The 15,598-nt window shown below is 47.4% G+C and overlaps 1 protein-coding gene across 8 annotated transcripts in view; it reads right to left on the reverse strand.

Moving 5' to 3' along the window:
- Nucleotides 1–3,997: 3,997 nt before the first annotated feature.
- Nucleotides 3,998–15,598, reverse strand: part of CUEDC1 (CUE domain containing 1) — a 61,572-nt gene continuing 49,971 nt past the window's right edge. For 5 of the 8 annotated variants that reach the window (XM_081890601.1, XM_081890602.1, XM_081890600.1 and 2 more), the window contains 7 exons: nt 15,253–15,336; nt 12,427–12,501; nt 11,666–11,759; nt 10,590–10,648; nt 10,151–10,214; nt 7,574–9,267; nt 3,998–7,531 (listed from right to left, as the gene is read on the reverse strand). In XM_081890601.1, the coding sequence (XP_081746727.1) occupies nt 9,261–9,267; nt 10,151–10,214; nt 10,590–10,648; nt 11,666–11,759; nt 12,427–12,501; nt 15,253–15,336 (383 nt within the window). In that variant the 3' untranslated portion in view covers nt 3,998–7,531; nt 7,574–9,260. Of the gene's footprint in view, nt 7,538–7,573; nt 9,268–10,145; nt 10,215–10,589; nt 10,649–11,665; nt 11,760–12,426; nt 12,502–15,252; nt 15,337–15,598 lie in introns of all 8 variants that reach the window. The other 3 variants (XM_081890604.1, XM_081890603.1, XM_081890606.1) reach the window with 3 other exon arrangements.

Here is a 15,598-nt window from a genome sequence, read left to right on the forward strand (position 1 = left end):
GGTGAGGACAGGTGACCTCACCTAAGCCCGAAGTCACCCCCCCACCAAAGCAGGCTCAAAGCTTCTTAGAGCCTTTCAAAATCATTTTTCTCAGCAGCTAAAAGGCATTAGCTAAGCATCAGAAACATTCTGCTCTGCTGTAACTAAAAAGATTGCAACAAAGGTAGGGAACACAGTCCATTGTTTCTCAGGCCTTTCTGATGCCTTCTGGCCTTGCTAAAGAACCACATTGCAACTTACTTTCTGTCGGGGAACCATGCCAGAACAAGAGATTGAAACATATCTGAACACTCTGAAACCCCTTTCCTGGGAAGGGTGCCAAGAGTCCAAGAGTCCCAAGACAGCTTTCTGTTCATGCTCAGAGGAACTCATGGGGCAGGACTCTGGAAGGAGGAGAAAGGGGGAGGGATCTGGAATGGGTATATATGCTTGTGCACATGATTGTGAACTCGTGCATGCTTTTTGTGACTTATCACACTTGCTCCTTCTACCAGTTCATGGATGGTAGAAATAAAAGCCTTTTCTCCGAAACTATTCCTTGAGTGTCTGTTGACTCCCACTTCCCTTTCCTAGGCGCAATATTTTTCCCACCCAAGGGCAAAGCCTCATAAGGCTACAGAAGCTGCACCATGGAGCACTGCCCCGCCAACCTCACCCTTTCTTACATGCAACCAGACCAGGGCTTCCTCCTTCTTAGCCTCGGGTTGCCTTTTTGGAGCTTGGGGGGAGGAGGTGGGTGGGCCAAACTGGCTTTAGTTGGCTCTGCCTGTCTTTGGCTCTGGTTCCGCCCACTGTGGGGCTCTCTGCCTTCCGCCCCTCCAGCCCCACCGGGCATCAGCCCACGCGGTCCCTTCCTCTCCTTCGTTTCACACTCCTCATGATCGCGAAGGGGCACATGAACTGGTTCTACGAGGACAGAAGGCATTTCAGCTGCTTATTAGTCCCAGAGCGCGACAGTGAGAGGGAACAGCGATGCTGGCAAATGCCACTTTTCTTCCCATTAGGAAAGAAACGCATCTGAGTAGAGGAGGAGGAGGAGGACAGACGCTCGGTGTGCCTTGCAACTTAACACAAATTAAAGTCCTTAAGCTCAGACCATATGGCCGAGCGTAGAGTCCAGATGGCTCCCAAACCTGAAAGGCTTGATGAGGCTTCTGTCAGCTTTGTTTCCCCGGCATAAACATAAATAGATGTGCACTTTGTGGCAATTATCTCGTAATAGGAAGACATTGTTAGGGATGTCAAGGAAGGATGGGACTTTCCCCCCTTCTCTGCTTGACTTGTTGAGCACTTTTGCTAAAGATGGGCGTTGATTGCTTTAAAAACAGTTGCTTAGTGAGCATTGCTGGCTTTTGATAGTTGCTGGTTGCTGACTTCCAGATACAACTCCACCTGCTTGAATTGAAGATTGGTGTGTGTTAGGTGGGTGGAGGGGAGAGTTTCACAGCTGGAAGGCAGCCAGTGAGAGAGAAAGAAGATTGAAGTTGTGGCTACAGGCAGAGAAGGACCTCTGTACAGTATGGGACATTCCAGCCATAGGAAAGTCAGAGGTTGCTGTATTTTTAAAAATCACTATTAAGTTGCCTTATGATCCAAAGATCACAGGGTAGTTTACAATATGAACAAACAAACAAACAAACAAACACCCCCCTCTCTATCCAGTTAAGCAGAAGGCATTATCCCATGCCGAGCACAACATTTCAGCTAGGCAAAAACATTTCAGAAGGGCACAGTGCAAGCCTGGTCATGGTTTATTGAATTGTGATTAAATTGCTATATGATATTTTAGGACACACTGTGTTTTGGTTGTTGCAATCCATGATTAAACTGTATACCCCTTTGGAAACTTGGAAAAACACACTTTAATAGATCACCAGATATTAGCCTCACCTCTGGGTGACATATGCCATGCTTTAGAGCAGGGAAGGAAAACCCTGCAAATCTCTTCTTGTAGGTAGGGCCAGAGGCAAAAGTGGGCGGGGCAACAAAGGCAAATGTTACCTTTGTATTGTAGGCTAGTTTCTACACACACTTGCACACAGCCCTCTTTGTCATAGCTGTCAAGTGTCCCTTATTTGAAGGGACAGTCCCTTATTCCAGCGCCATGTCCCACTGCTGTCCCTTATTGATGGATGTCCCTTAAATGATGTCCCTTAAATTTCAAAGGAAGCAGCTCCTCTCCCTCCCTCCCTCCCTGCCGGCCAGGGAGGAGGGAGGCTCCAACTGTGTTGCTTGGCTGTGTTGCTCACCCAATAAGAAGTCTAAGAACGACTGGGGGTGGAGTTTGCATGCCTTGTGTGTGGCTAGTTAATGCAAGCTGAGGGGTTTTTTGAATACTGGATGCCATTTTGTTGCACGTGCTGCTGCAAACTTTGCAGTGCAAAGCCAGGCCAGGGAGCCATATTAAGTTAAGGCTGCATAGGCCTTGTGGTGCATGTGATTCAGATTCTATTCAGTTGAACCTCTGGTTACAAAGTTGGTTGGACAGTGTTCTCGAAGCTACCAGCATGAGTTTGACCAGACTGCAGGAGGACAGGAAGACTGGAGTGCCTGGAACAGGTGAGGCTGCAGGTCCCTTATTTTGGCTGCTGGTCCCTTATTTTCAAGGCTGCTGGTCCTTTATTTTCAAATCTGTAAGTTGACAGCTATGCTCTTTGTCCTCCATCCAGGCAAGCAAAAGGCATGCTCAGAGTTCAAGGACACATTCCAGCCAGGCAAAAACACTCTAGGAAGGTGTGAGGAGGCAAGAGTGGCGAGCAGGGAAGTTCTGAGGGCCAGGTAGAGAAACCCAGGGGGGCACATATAGCCACCAGGCCTGGGGTTACATCAACAGGCTGAAAGCATGGCTGGAAAAGGTGTCCACCAAAATGAGTATTATTTTATTCTGGTTTTTATTATTCATTTTTGTACTTTTTTTCCAATGAGCTCCTCCCACCCCATTTTATCCTCATGACAGGTAGGCTAACAGATGTCCCAGGGTCATGCAGCTTCATGACTGAGCGGGGAACTGAACATTAGATCTCCCAAACCTTGAATCAGGCACTTCATTTGTTTCTTCGCTTTACTTATTTGTTGCTCTAGGTTTTGGTTTGTTTGCCTTTGTAATTAAAAGCAGGGAATTGCTTTCGAAAGCATCGCAAAGTTACTCTGGGGATGGGCAGCAAGTTTGTGACCTTACAGGTCCTAGCCAATCAGTGCTGTGCAGAGTAGGGTTATGCAACTAACTTGGCTTTCCCAAGCCTAGTTCTGGTGAGGAAAGATTTCATCTGAGCACAGCGCAGGAAGTTTAGCTTGGCATCATTTTACACAGCCTAGGAAGGCTTGAGGCCTAGTCTTCGGGTCTCTGTGCATGTTTTGATGAAGGCTTACCAGCACTTCCGAGATTTGTCCGCCAGATGTCACCAGATGTAACACTTCACATCATATCCGTTGTATTCTCACCCACTCCCAACCATCCCCTTTGATTAATGTGCTGGAACACCTACACCAAGGTTACTGGAACAAGCAGTCTTCTCATACCTCCAGTATTTCCAGGAAATGTCTATGAGATACATCCTAAGAATATCAGTAAGCCAGATTTAGGTTCCTACTGTTCTAATTACAGACCAGCCGGTGCAAAGCCCACATTCTATATCTAAAAAGGATGTCTGTCTCCCTTCTTCCAAACCCAACATTTGGGATGCAGGAGGGCTTGACCTTTGAATCTGTTCTTGCACCATACAGTATTCTAAATGAGCAGTCTAAGTTAAGGAGTCATAGAACGGTAGAGTTTGAAGGGACCACGAGGGTCATCCAGGCCAACCCCCTGCAATCTTTTGCCCAACACGGGGCTCAAACCCACAACCCTGAGATTAAGAGTCTTGTGCTCTACCAACTGAGCTATGGTCCTTGCTTTTTGCACTTCTTTTTAATGTTTGTGTTTTAACAAGTTGCCTCGAGTTCCCCTTTCTGAAAACAAATAAGCAAACCACAGTGGAGATTCACAAAGCCAAAAGCATTACGAGAGTACAACATGACTTTATTATATGAATTACTATTAAACATCTTTAAGAGAGAAAAAAAATCATGTATGGAAATAAATTCTAAAATAGCAACACTCACAAACGTCACAGGAGTCTCTTCTTCTTTTTGTTGGTTTGTCTCCTTTTTAAAAAAACAAAACCCTCCCCCCCTTTTTTTTAAAGAAAGGAATACAAACATTACCAAGGACAGGACATTGTTTGGTGGTCAGAGAAATACAGCTTGGTTTAGGAACCCAACTTGGCGGCTTCTAAAATGCATTTACATTAGATTCTTTAAAAATGACACCCTCATTCCTCTGGGCTATATGCCCCATGGGCTCAATTGGTCCAAATGTCCAGAGGCTGCTAAAGGAAATGTCTGAAAAGTTTCAACCCACCTGCACGAATACAAAACTATTCTGTTTTGGCCATTCCCCAATTGCTTTCCAAACCTGGCAACGACACAGCAAACTTTCTTGCACGGAATCCATCCTCAGTCCACCTGACTTAGTATTGTCTACACTAACTGGAAGCAGCTTCTCTCGGGTTTTCGTTGGGAGTCCTCAGCCCTACCTGGAGATGTCAGGGATTGAACCTGGGACCTTCTGCATGCAAGGCAAGTGTTCCACCACTGAGCTATAGCCCTTCCCCGACTTCTGTCTCTCATGTAGCCTACATTCTTCAGTGTGCGAGGCTTAAAAGGATGTCAGTGTAGCTACCTGAAGAAGTGGAGGACCCGGGTTCTAATCCTGATCCATTGGGCATTGGGGTGTGTGTGTGCTGTTATTTATATGGGAGCCTCTGTTGGAAACAGTTGCTCCCTTCCATCCATGAAACTCCCAGAAAATATGGATTGAGCAAATCCCTTATTGCTCTTGCCCGGCCAATCCAGGAAACTACCCTCTCTTTAAGAGACCTATCCCAGCTACCAAGGAGGACTCAGCTACGCTTCTCCCATCTGCATTCCTGGCCCCATTGCCCACCTGGTCTTCTCACCTGCCGAAGGGCACAGGGCCACAGTTGCATCCAGACCGCCAATATATTCTGCAGGAATGTATTCAAGGTTGAACCAGGAGCGTAGAGTTGTGCAACTGAAGTGGATCAGAGCTCTCTGTTTGCTTGAGCACAAAAAACCCATCTTTTGAAAGATCAGACCTTTTTTGCAGTTAGGGTTGTGATGGGGAAACACAATGGAAAAGGTGGGACAAGCAGATGCTTAGCGGGGAAGATGTTAAACACGCTGCGCGAGCAAATCGAGACAAATGCTTGTCATAAACAAACAAATGAGAATGGGTATTCAGTAAAGGCCAGGTGTAGTCTAACCTCTGCATAAGCTTTATTGCAAGCAAATCAGTATGAATGCTCAATAAACGGGTCATCTGGAGTGGGTGTGCCCTTTCAGGCTGCAATACTGTTGAACAGCCCGGAGGGTTCTCCAAAAAAGAAATTTCCCCGGCCTCTAAGCTGGGCATGGGGAACCTTTGGCCCTCCAGTTGTTGCTGAACCACAACTCCCATCAGCCCCAGAAACATGGGCAATGGCCAGGGGTGATAGGAGTTGCAGTTCAGCAGCATCTGGAAGGCACAGGTTCCCCACACCTGCTTGAAACAGCCCAGGCTTCATCTGTGTAGACTCACAAGGACTGCAGGGTTTCATGGGAGCTGAACAAATGTACCCAGATTCTCATTTGTATGCTGAAACTATCAGTCAATCACAGCAAGGGGCAGCCAGCACTTGTTTTAAAACAGAGGCAAGGAACCCTTTTCAATCTAAGAGCTGCATGTCCTCATTGGCAACCTTCCAGGGGCCACGTGCCAGTGGTGGGCAGGGACCAGGGACAAAAGTAGGTGGATGAGTATAGATTTTACCTTCATACAGGAGATTTCTACTCACCCCTCCTCTCCCTCTTTCATCCAGTCAAGCAAGCAAGAACAAAGACATGTTCCACCCAAGCAAACACACCCAAGCAGGGTGTGAAGGAAGGCTGGTGAGAGGGTGTTGCCTGCGGAAAAGTCTCAAGGGCCAGGCAGAGAGGAGCGACCACATTGACCTGAGGTTTTAAATGTAAAAAAATAAAAATAAAGCAGGACAACAGGGAAGCAAAGAATTTGCAATGGCAGAAGGAACCGATTGAGCCATAGCTCCGAGAAAGGAGTCCTGGTCAAGCCAATGAGGGCAGGATGGAGAAGCAAAGCTTGCTAAGGAGCAAGAGCTGGAAGAACAACCTCCTGGCAGAAGTCGGTAAGGAACAGCAGCCAGAAACCCCGAGGCAAAAACCACCCTCCTGCCTGAGAAGTATCCCTTCCCACCCATTCACCCTGCAAAAATTAAAAACTGCCAACCCAGAGTCAAGGACATTTGTTGGGAACTTTGGCTGTGAAACTTTGCAACAGCCCATTTTGAAGTAGTAATACAACAGGACCCTGGCCCATTCCTCCTTTCCACCTGCAACCTTAGGGCCATAGAAAGCTGCTTCATATCAGGTCAGACTGTTGGTCCATGTAGCTCAGGAATGTCTCGCTCCAGGATTTCCAGGTTTCAAACAAGGGATATTCCCAGCCCTGCCTGGAAATGCCAGGGACTGAACCTGGGTCCTTCTGCCTGGAGGTGCTCTGCTGCTGAGCTATGCCCCTTCCTCACCTAGCTGCCAGCTAGAGCATTAAAGGCACAGGAAGTCTGGCAGGGAGAAAATGCAGCAACTCCATGAATCCCGTATAGTCATTTCGCTCAAAACAGGTGAGGCCATTTCCCCACCTCTTGGGGAAAGCTGTCTGCATGGCTTTTTACACTGTTGGAGGCTAGAGGGATAAAGACAACAGGCAGCGTGTCCTGAGGAAGGGCAAGTACCCTTGACATGTCCTCTTCCCCGTGCAGCCTTCGTGGTGGGGTGGAAGGCAGGGAGCCCAGCAGCAGGGGGTGCCAGAGCCAACGACAGGCAGAGCCAGCTAATTCTGGTTTTGCTCTCGTTCTCTCCTCCCTGCTGTTCTGTAAGGGGGCAACGCTACTGGCAGGCCAACCCCTCCCTGCCCCAAACAGGTTGTTCTTAAGAAAGCAGGCAGGTGGGGGGGTGGCTGAAGACAAACTGAGGTGGGGGGGGCAATGCCCCCATTCACCCCTAAAGGAGCAGCTTCCCTTGCCATGCAGCAAGGCTTCTGTCTGCGTCATAAAAATAAAATGGAAAGTTTAAAAAGTTAAGCCACGAAGCAATGGAGCCTTCAAACTAGCAGATCCGATTCCAGAACTTGAGTCCTTTCCAAGCATTCAGATAGAGAGAGGGAGAGAGAGAAAGTCCAGCAATAGATGTCAAAAGAGGAACAGCCGGTGGCTTATTCAGCTAGGAACCCACGGGGAAGGAGGGGAGAGGGAGAGAGGCTGGAAGGCTTTTCTACTTCTCTGGCTGTTTATTTCCAGTGGCCACCCTCCAGGTTTCTCCTTGGCAACTAGTTGATGCTTAGCCTCAAAGACGGCTTTGGGTGAGGGGGGGTTGTCTTATCCTGAGGATCTCTCTCTCTCTCTCTCTCTCTCTCTCTCTCTCTCTCTCTCTCTCTCTCTCTCTCTCTCTCTCTGCTTACCCCAGTTCCCCTCCCCAAAAGGGAACCGTTTCTGCCTGGCAGCCCCTCAAGTTTGGGGATCTTTTTAAGCAATACTGCTTTCTCCCAACTCTCCCTGGAAACTTGGATCCCGTACAAAACAGCCCTGCGGAGAGAGTCCAAGAGGCTGAACTTTTGTCTAAGTTGCACTGACGTCACTTCTGTGCTGGAGAACATACAAACCTTCATTCAGGGTTTTGAGGGTTTGGGTTGTTGCTATCCCCCCTCCCCTCCCTCTTGTTAGAGCCCGGCTGGGCATTCTGCGCCTGTGATTTAAAGCAACAGGCACAGGTTCTGCTGCTGGCACCACTTTGGATGGGCATTAAAAAACCACCAAAACAACTCAGATCTCTATGGTCAGTGTCACTTCTGAATGGCAGGATGAGTGTCTGTGTCATATCAAACCTTGGCAGTCACAAGCAACAGGCATGGTGGGCCTGACAAAGGGTCATTTGCCATTATGGCAAACGAGACACTGCCCCCACTAAGTTCAGTCTGCCCTCTCTGTCTTCTGTGCCCATCCCCAGTTCCAGGGGACGCCAGCCAGACGCTGTATCAGAGGAACCAAAGACTTCTGTCCTAGAAGGACCCTCTTGTGAAGAGTCCCCTCACATATGGCCTTGTCATAAAGCACCAAGGTAGCATTCAAAAGCCTGTCCCTAAGTGGGCGAGGACAACTGCGTGCTTCCTTCCTACTTAATTATCGACTGGCTCCAGGCTTTCAAAGCATCACCTGAGCAACATGGGACAAAAACCACATGGCTTTCACAACCATCACATGAAGAATGCCTTATTCACAGAAACACATACAGAGTACAACCCTTTACATCAATCCTATTTTCCAATCATAATTTTCAGCAATACAAGGAACACATAGTTAGGAGAGGGGCCACGCTGAAGCAACGGGATGAAAGTGGTTTCTAGCTGGAGGGACGGCGATTCCGAGGCCCACTTTAAAAATAATAATAATAAACAAGGACCAAGGGCAGGGGATTAATCCACTGTGAGGCATTTCTGGTTGTTAGTTGGAATCAGCAGAAACACTCTCTCTTTTTTTTAATGTGGAGAGAAGTTTATAACATCCTGACCATCCAATCTCTTGATTTGGGCTTGTTTTCTGTTAGCAGCAATAATTATGTAATGATAATCATCAATGATACAATGAAATTCTGAGGCCATCCTGTGGCTGGAGAAAGGTCATCTGTTAGTTAAAGAGATATGGTTTAAAAACACCAGGCCAGAATCCACATTTGAACGGCATCTCCCCCCGCCCTTCGTTCAGACGTCTGAACGCTACAGTATATAACAAATAAAAAAAGGTCCTTGACCCATCCTTAAGATCTCGAAAATCCATTCTGCAGTTTGCAAAGATTTGACGTAGAAAAAAAAAATCAGGTCAGCTGTAAAATCAGATCTCTGTTTCTTTCCTCCTTTTGGGCTGGTGATTCTTCATATTGGAGGAGGAGGAAAAACCAACCGGTACCTGTTTTCGAACCCAGCTGCTAAGAAAGGACCAACCATTTGCCTGGCGTTATAAAAAGCTTGGGCTTCGGGAAGCATCTGACAGCTCCAGGGGAGGACAAAAGCACCTGACCCCATCGTGCTTCTCTGACATCTTCTAATTCTCCTATTATTCACCTTTTCTTTAAAAATATATATATTGGCCAGCTCAGGATCTAGAAGACAAAGGAGGGCAGATTTCAATGCTTAGTAAAATTGAGCTTAATAATAATAATAATAATAATAATAATAATAATAATAATTTATTATTTCTACCCCGCCCATCTGGCTGGGTTTCCCCAGCCACTCTGGGCGGCTTTCAACAGAACATTAAAAGCAGAATAAAACATTTAAAACTTCAGGTGTTTTTTGTGCCACCCCAAAACCAGAATTCAAACCACTCTTGCTGCCCTTTAGCACCATACTATGACCAAGACAGCGGATTTTAGTGGCTCAAACTGGAAGGGTCAATAGAAAAAAAAAATAGAAAAAAAAGAACACCCACCTTCTGGAAACATCTTTTTTTTAATGGAATATCAATACTGAACCCAAGGCAAAAGTTCTGCATAGGAATCCAACCCAAAGTGCATATAACCTCAGTATTGTCTACCCTAGATGTGAGGAACCTTAGGCCAGGCATAGGCAAACTCGGCCCTCCAGATGTTTTGGGGCTACAACTCCCATCATCCCTAGCTAACAGGACCAGTGGTCAGGAATGATGGGAGTTGTAGTCCCAAAACACCCGGAAGGCCAAGTTTGAGGAAGCTTGCCTTTGGTCTTCCAGATGCTGTTGAACTACCTCCCATAATCCCTGGGTAAGCATGGCTGACAGTCAAGGGTGATGGGCATTGTAGTTCAGCAACATCTGGCAGGCCAAAGCTTCTCCACACCTAGTCTATACTGAATACCTGTGGCTCTCCAGGGTTTTCAGACACTGAATCTTCCCCAGCTCTATATGGAGATGCCAGGGATTGAACCCAAGACCTTCCACATACAAAGCAGATGCTCTGCCACTGAGCTACATCCCTCTCCCTAATCTCCAAATACTGTTCACCTTACTGTGCTTCTTTTGATGTTTCATCTTCTGTGTGTAGCTGTCGCCTTCTTGCTTGGCCTTCTTCATCTGAAAGGCAGAGGAAGGCAAGAGAATATGGAAACCTGCCGGTGAGAAGCAGCTCACTCTGCAGTTATGTGGAGCTGCTGTCACATGGGCCCCACAGAACAATCGAGAGAGAGAGAGCACAGAATAAGCAGGGGGACTGGGAAATCTTGTGTTAGACCAGCCTCCACAGGTGAAGATATAGGGCAAGGTTTTTGAGCTATGCAAAAGTCTACACCAATAAAGGATCAGGCATTGTTATATACAGTTTGAAAGGGTCTTAAAAGGGTGAATCAGTCCAAGCAGTAGGCTTATGAGCTGAGATCACAAGTAAATCAGCACACTGAGCTTAGCTGGGACCAACCCAAAGGTAGCACTCACGTTAGAAACAGGCCTTACCGCATGAATGTCCTTCAACGTCATCAAGAAGATTAGCTGTCGAAGCTGCTGTTCCCATCCTGCACTTGCAATTAAGGAGGGAAAAAGAGGAAACCAATGGCATGTTGAGGGCACAATCTATGCCAGGCCTCAGATGATCTGAGCTCCAGAACCATAATTTACATGGCTATGGCTCAGCCCTGGGAGAGTAGAAGCCAAAGCTAGGGTTCCTCTGTGTGTGCGCACACACATGTGCAAGATTGTCTTCCACTCAGTGATCTGCAAACTCAACTGGGAATCCAAAGATTCGCAAGACACACTGCATCGTCATCAACTATTATATATTTTGGAAAGCTGCTTGTTCTCTATGCACCTGGCCACCTCTTTAAATACCATAATTCTGAGACCAAGAAGCAGGTTCGCAACTACGTATACAGCAGGGATGAGGATGGGGACAAAACTAGAATGAGCAGGCCCTGCCTTTCCTTGGCTCTGCCTACTGTTTGGTTTCCCTGCCATCAGCCCTACCATTGCCAGTGAACACCAACCCCAGCTGGTCTGATGGTGACATCAGCAAGAACAAGCAAAGTGTGTTGTAAATCTAGGTCTATTACATTTTCAGCTGAGCTGCTGAAGTCTATCACAGCACAGGGATTTAGCACGGTGACTTGCAAGTTGGAGGAGGAGAAATGAGTTCAACTCCCTGCTCAAGCACAAAGCTCACTGGTTGCTCTTGGGGTAGGCATGGACAGTGGAGAAAACCCAAAGGGAAGCCCCTCTTGACCCCTGGGCCATGCCACAAGGAACCTGAGTGCAGAAAGCCAGCTCTGTGCCAGCAACATAACTTGGCTGGCATGGCCAACCTCACACTAGAATGCAAGGGGGATGAGGTTCTGAGGGTCACATGCACATCAAACATTTAAAGCGTATTTTACACACATGGTTTTCCCCAAAGAACCATGGGAACTGTAACGGTGGGGGTAAAAGTACAGTTTCCAGGGTTCTTCGGGGAAAACCATGTACTTTAAATGTGCTCAGAACTGCAGGGAATGTAGCACCCTCAAGACACAATAGCAAGACTTCACATGGAAGGATACACTTGATGCTTCAACAACTGTTTTCTTTTCGATTTCCTCATTTTGGTCTTCTCTGAGAAAGCCCTGGCAAGTTCAAAGAGCTTCTTGCGTGTAGCTGGAAAGGAGGGGCGGGGTGGAAATAAAGGTTTGTGGTTGTTTTTTAAAGGAGAAAGAGTATGTAACCATGCAGTATCTCTAGGGCAGTGTTTCCCAACCTTGTGCCTCCAGCTGTTTTTGGACTACAATTCCCATCATACCTTGTCACTGGTCTTGCTAGTCAGGGATGATGGGAGTTGTAGTTCAAAAACAGCTGGAGGCACAAGGTTGGGAAACACTGCTCTAGGGATTGTTAAATCAAAGACCACTGGAAACCCTACTCACTCTGGCTTTTGAAATTAGGGTTAGGTTCTAGCCTTAAAGACTGGGAACCTGTTTAAAATAAAAGACGCGATCTTCTCGGGATACTGAATTCCGCACCTAGCTTTCTGCCAAATGTCGTGGCCAGGAAAATGGATCCAAAAGCCTGAGCTGACTGTGCAGTCATCCCCATTCACCCCTCTGTGCTGGCAAAAGCTCCTGCCTGCATTGTATACTGCAAGGGTCACATGCACCCTCCCAAAAACTCCAGTCAGTAACAGGCAGGTATTAAGATTCCCGTATACTGTCAATGTAATTCAGTGGTCTAGTGCAGCATTTACGATACATTCACTCATGCAGACCGGTGGGGGAAATCCCACCGCAGCTCCAGATCCAGCCATGCTGCCCACCATGACACAACTCACATTTCCCCATGTGTTTTAATTTGTCCCTGAATAAGGCATCATCGGAGACGGCACCACTGGAGCGAGCTACATCGTCTGGAAGGCAAAACAAACTCGGGATTAAAACACAACGCTGAGGAAACAGAGGCGAATTTTCAATGTGTGTTTTTTCAGCGTGCAGTTAAAACAAAATGCTAAAAGTCAGGGGTATTGTGGCTGGAAAGCCGATCGTGTGCATTTTGAAAAATGGAGAGGGGGTTAAACATGTTAGGCATGTTGCCATTTATTATGATTCTCATTAAATTTCTACACTGCCAAGGATCCAAGGATCATAGAGCAGTTTGCGATATAAAAACAAAAAAATACGTAACGTAGTAACAAAAAACAACACACACCCCGGCACACACACAGTTTGAAAGGTCATATATTGTTTAATTAGCCAAAGGCCTGGGTGAAGAGAAATGTTTTTGCCTGGTGCCTAAAGATAGGTAATGAAGGCGCCAGGTGAACCTCCCTGGGGAGAGCATTCTACAAGCAGGGAGTCACCACAGAAAAGGCCCATTCTCATGTTGCCACCCATGAAGAAGTGCCTCAGATGATTGCAGGGTCCAGGTTGGTTCATGTGGGGAGAGGCGGTCCCTGAAGTATTGCGGTCCTGAGCTGTTTAAGGCTTTATAGGTCAAAACCAGCACATAGAATTGGGCTTGGAAACTAACTGCCAGCCAATGAAGTTGGGCCAGGATTGGTGCTATATCTGCAATCGCCTTGCCCCAGTGAGCAGCCTGGCTGCTGAATGATAGGGGAGGAAACTGTATTTGTCCATTTTTCTCCAGATCACGCAGTGCAGCATTTCCAGCCTCAAGGACTAGGAACTTAATAGTAAATAATTAAAGAAGCAGAGAGCATCTCCTCGCAACTCTTTGGCATTTAACACCAAATTTGGCTCTTGTGAGGTCTGATAGTGGGGTATGCCCATAGGCGCCGACTCCATGGGGCTTGAGGGGGCCCGAGCCCCCTCAAAAATTCGTTTGGGGGGGCTCTGCCCCCCCAATAATCTCCGGCGCCCCTCCAGCAGAGCGCCATCGCCGCCCCTCCCCCAGCCCAAAATGCACAGGGAGGGGCGGGCTGCATGCCTCCTGCCCTCCCTCCCGAGCAAAAGCTCCACCCAATTTCCTTTGGAGCTGATTAATAGGCGCAGCACGCTCTCCCCTATTCGCTCACGAGGAGGCGGCGCCACTTTATTTGCATATTCATGAGCTTATTTATTATTCATGAGCTTTCCCGCCCCCCCCCCCCCAATATTTTTTATAAGTCCGCGTCCCTGGGTATGCCCAGAATGCCCCAATCCTCTTAAACAGCCTTTTTGCCCCTGAATCCAGCCGTGGCTGGTGCCCTCTGGGAATTGGTAGGGCAGAAGGTAGGGAGCCCAACAGCAGGTGGCGCCAGAGACAAAGACAGGTAGAGCCGGCTCATTCTAGTTTTGCCTCCATCTTCCTGCTGAGATCTTAAAGGGGCAACTCGGACACTAAGGAGGAGGAAAGTGGCAGGCAGGGCCACCCGCAGACTAGTTGTAAGCGATAAGGCATGGGAAGGGGACATGCTGAGCTATGCCCCATTTGCCCAGACAGACCAGATTCCACTGCCTGCAGCGTAGCATCAATTGCCGTTAGCATCCTCAGACAAAGCAGTCTCTTTATAATACTTGGCTAGGCCCCGACGGTTCCACGGTTTTCATGTGATAGCGACAGACAGTGGCTCTAATTCCCTCCTCCGAGGCTGCCGCTCAGCTCGGGTAGTGAAGGTTAAGCAGGATTATTTCCTCGTTCTGCCAGCGAGGCAATATCCCCTTTGTTCAAAGATGAAAAGGAAGGAGGAATCCATGCTTACTATGACTGGGGACCAGAGCAGGTTGCTCACCATTTTGTGCCCATTCCTCATGGGATTTTGGAGGATCTGGAGTGGGGGGAGGGCAGGGAAGACTAAGTCCTGATCCAACAGTCTAAAGCAAAAGGATACTTATGAGCATTTCCTTGCAAATGTACAGGGCAAGAGTTGAAAACATATTTGTCGTGTCACACCAGCTATTTGCCCCAGATGCCCAAGAGATACAAAACCAGGCATGTCCAAACTGGCACCTATGGGTGCAACTGATGCCTGTGGAGGCTTTCACTGTTGCCCCAGGGCAAGATCCCCAATGCTGAGCTTTCATTTTTAAAAAGGTCTCTAGTCTTCCTAAAAAGGAAGTTTCGGTGCAAAAAGGTGCAGGTTCTTCTAAGCTATTTCTGTGAAATGGGAGTCCACATGGTGTGGTTTATTTCTGCTGAAGAAGAAGAAGAATGCTCCCTGTTATATCAGACAGAAAGAGAATGTGTCTCCATGTGTAAAATCAATACTGTGTGATCTCCATGACCTGGACCAGCAGGACAAAGCCGACTTCCCATGGTAAGCCTAAATTTGTCATGAGTGACTGTCTAATTCTGTGTTACCATCGGCAGCCATTTTGTGTTATGCCACGCCCCCCCATAGCAGCCATTTTGTGACTGGCACCCCCAGCACTCTCTCAAAATTCAAAATGTGCCAAATGGTCAAAAGAAAGCTTCCCCATACACAGCTTAACTGTTGGTGTCAAACAAGGCCTGGGGGAAACTCAGGTTCAAATTCTTACATGAAGACAAAGCTCTCTGAGTGACCTTGAGCCAGTCATTGGACACCCCTGCATAGTCAAAGTAACCTAAGTACTGATTGAACTGGAATAATTTTTTACTGGATTTGCACCCTTACATTCTGGCAGCTGACCACAAAGCTAACATCTGTCCTTTAGGGGGGAAAACTATTGGAAGGTAATACCTGATATTACAGAGGTGAAAGGAACATCATTAGTGAGGGCAACGCTGCTCATCTTGGATTTCTTCGACTCATACTTCAATCGATCTAGATGGCGACCAAAAAAGTAAGAGAAGGAAATGCATGAGTGTCACAAACTGGCAGTCAAGTGGTCAGGATTTGGCACTTTCCCTGCTGTGGTCTGAGCTTGATTTCCATTCAGGCACCGTAGCTCAGTGGGAGACTGCTGCCTTGCATTCAGGTCAATCCTCAATGGAATTCCTTGCCGCTTGAGGAGTCAAATGGCCCTCTCTCTGCCATTTGCCATTGGTCAGTCAAGACCAAGCATAGGCAAACTCAGCCCTCCAGA

The sequence above is a fragment of the Podarcis melisellensis genome (genome assembly GCF_964234715.1).
Source record: "Podarcis melisellensis genome assembly, chromosome: 15".
NCBI classification, from domain to species: domain Eukaryota; kingdom Metazoa; phylum Chordata; class Lepidosauria; order Squamata; family Lacertidae; genus Podarcis; species Podarcis melisellensis.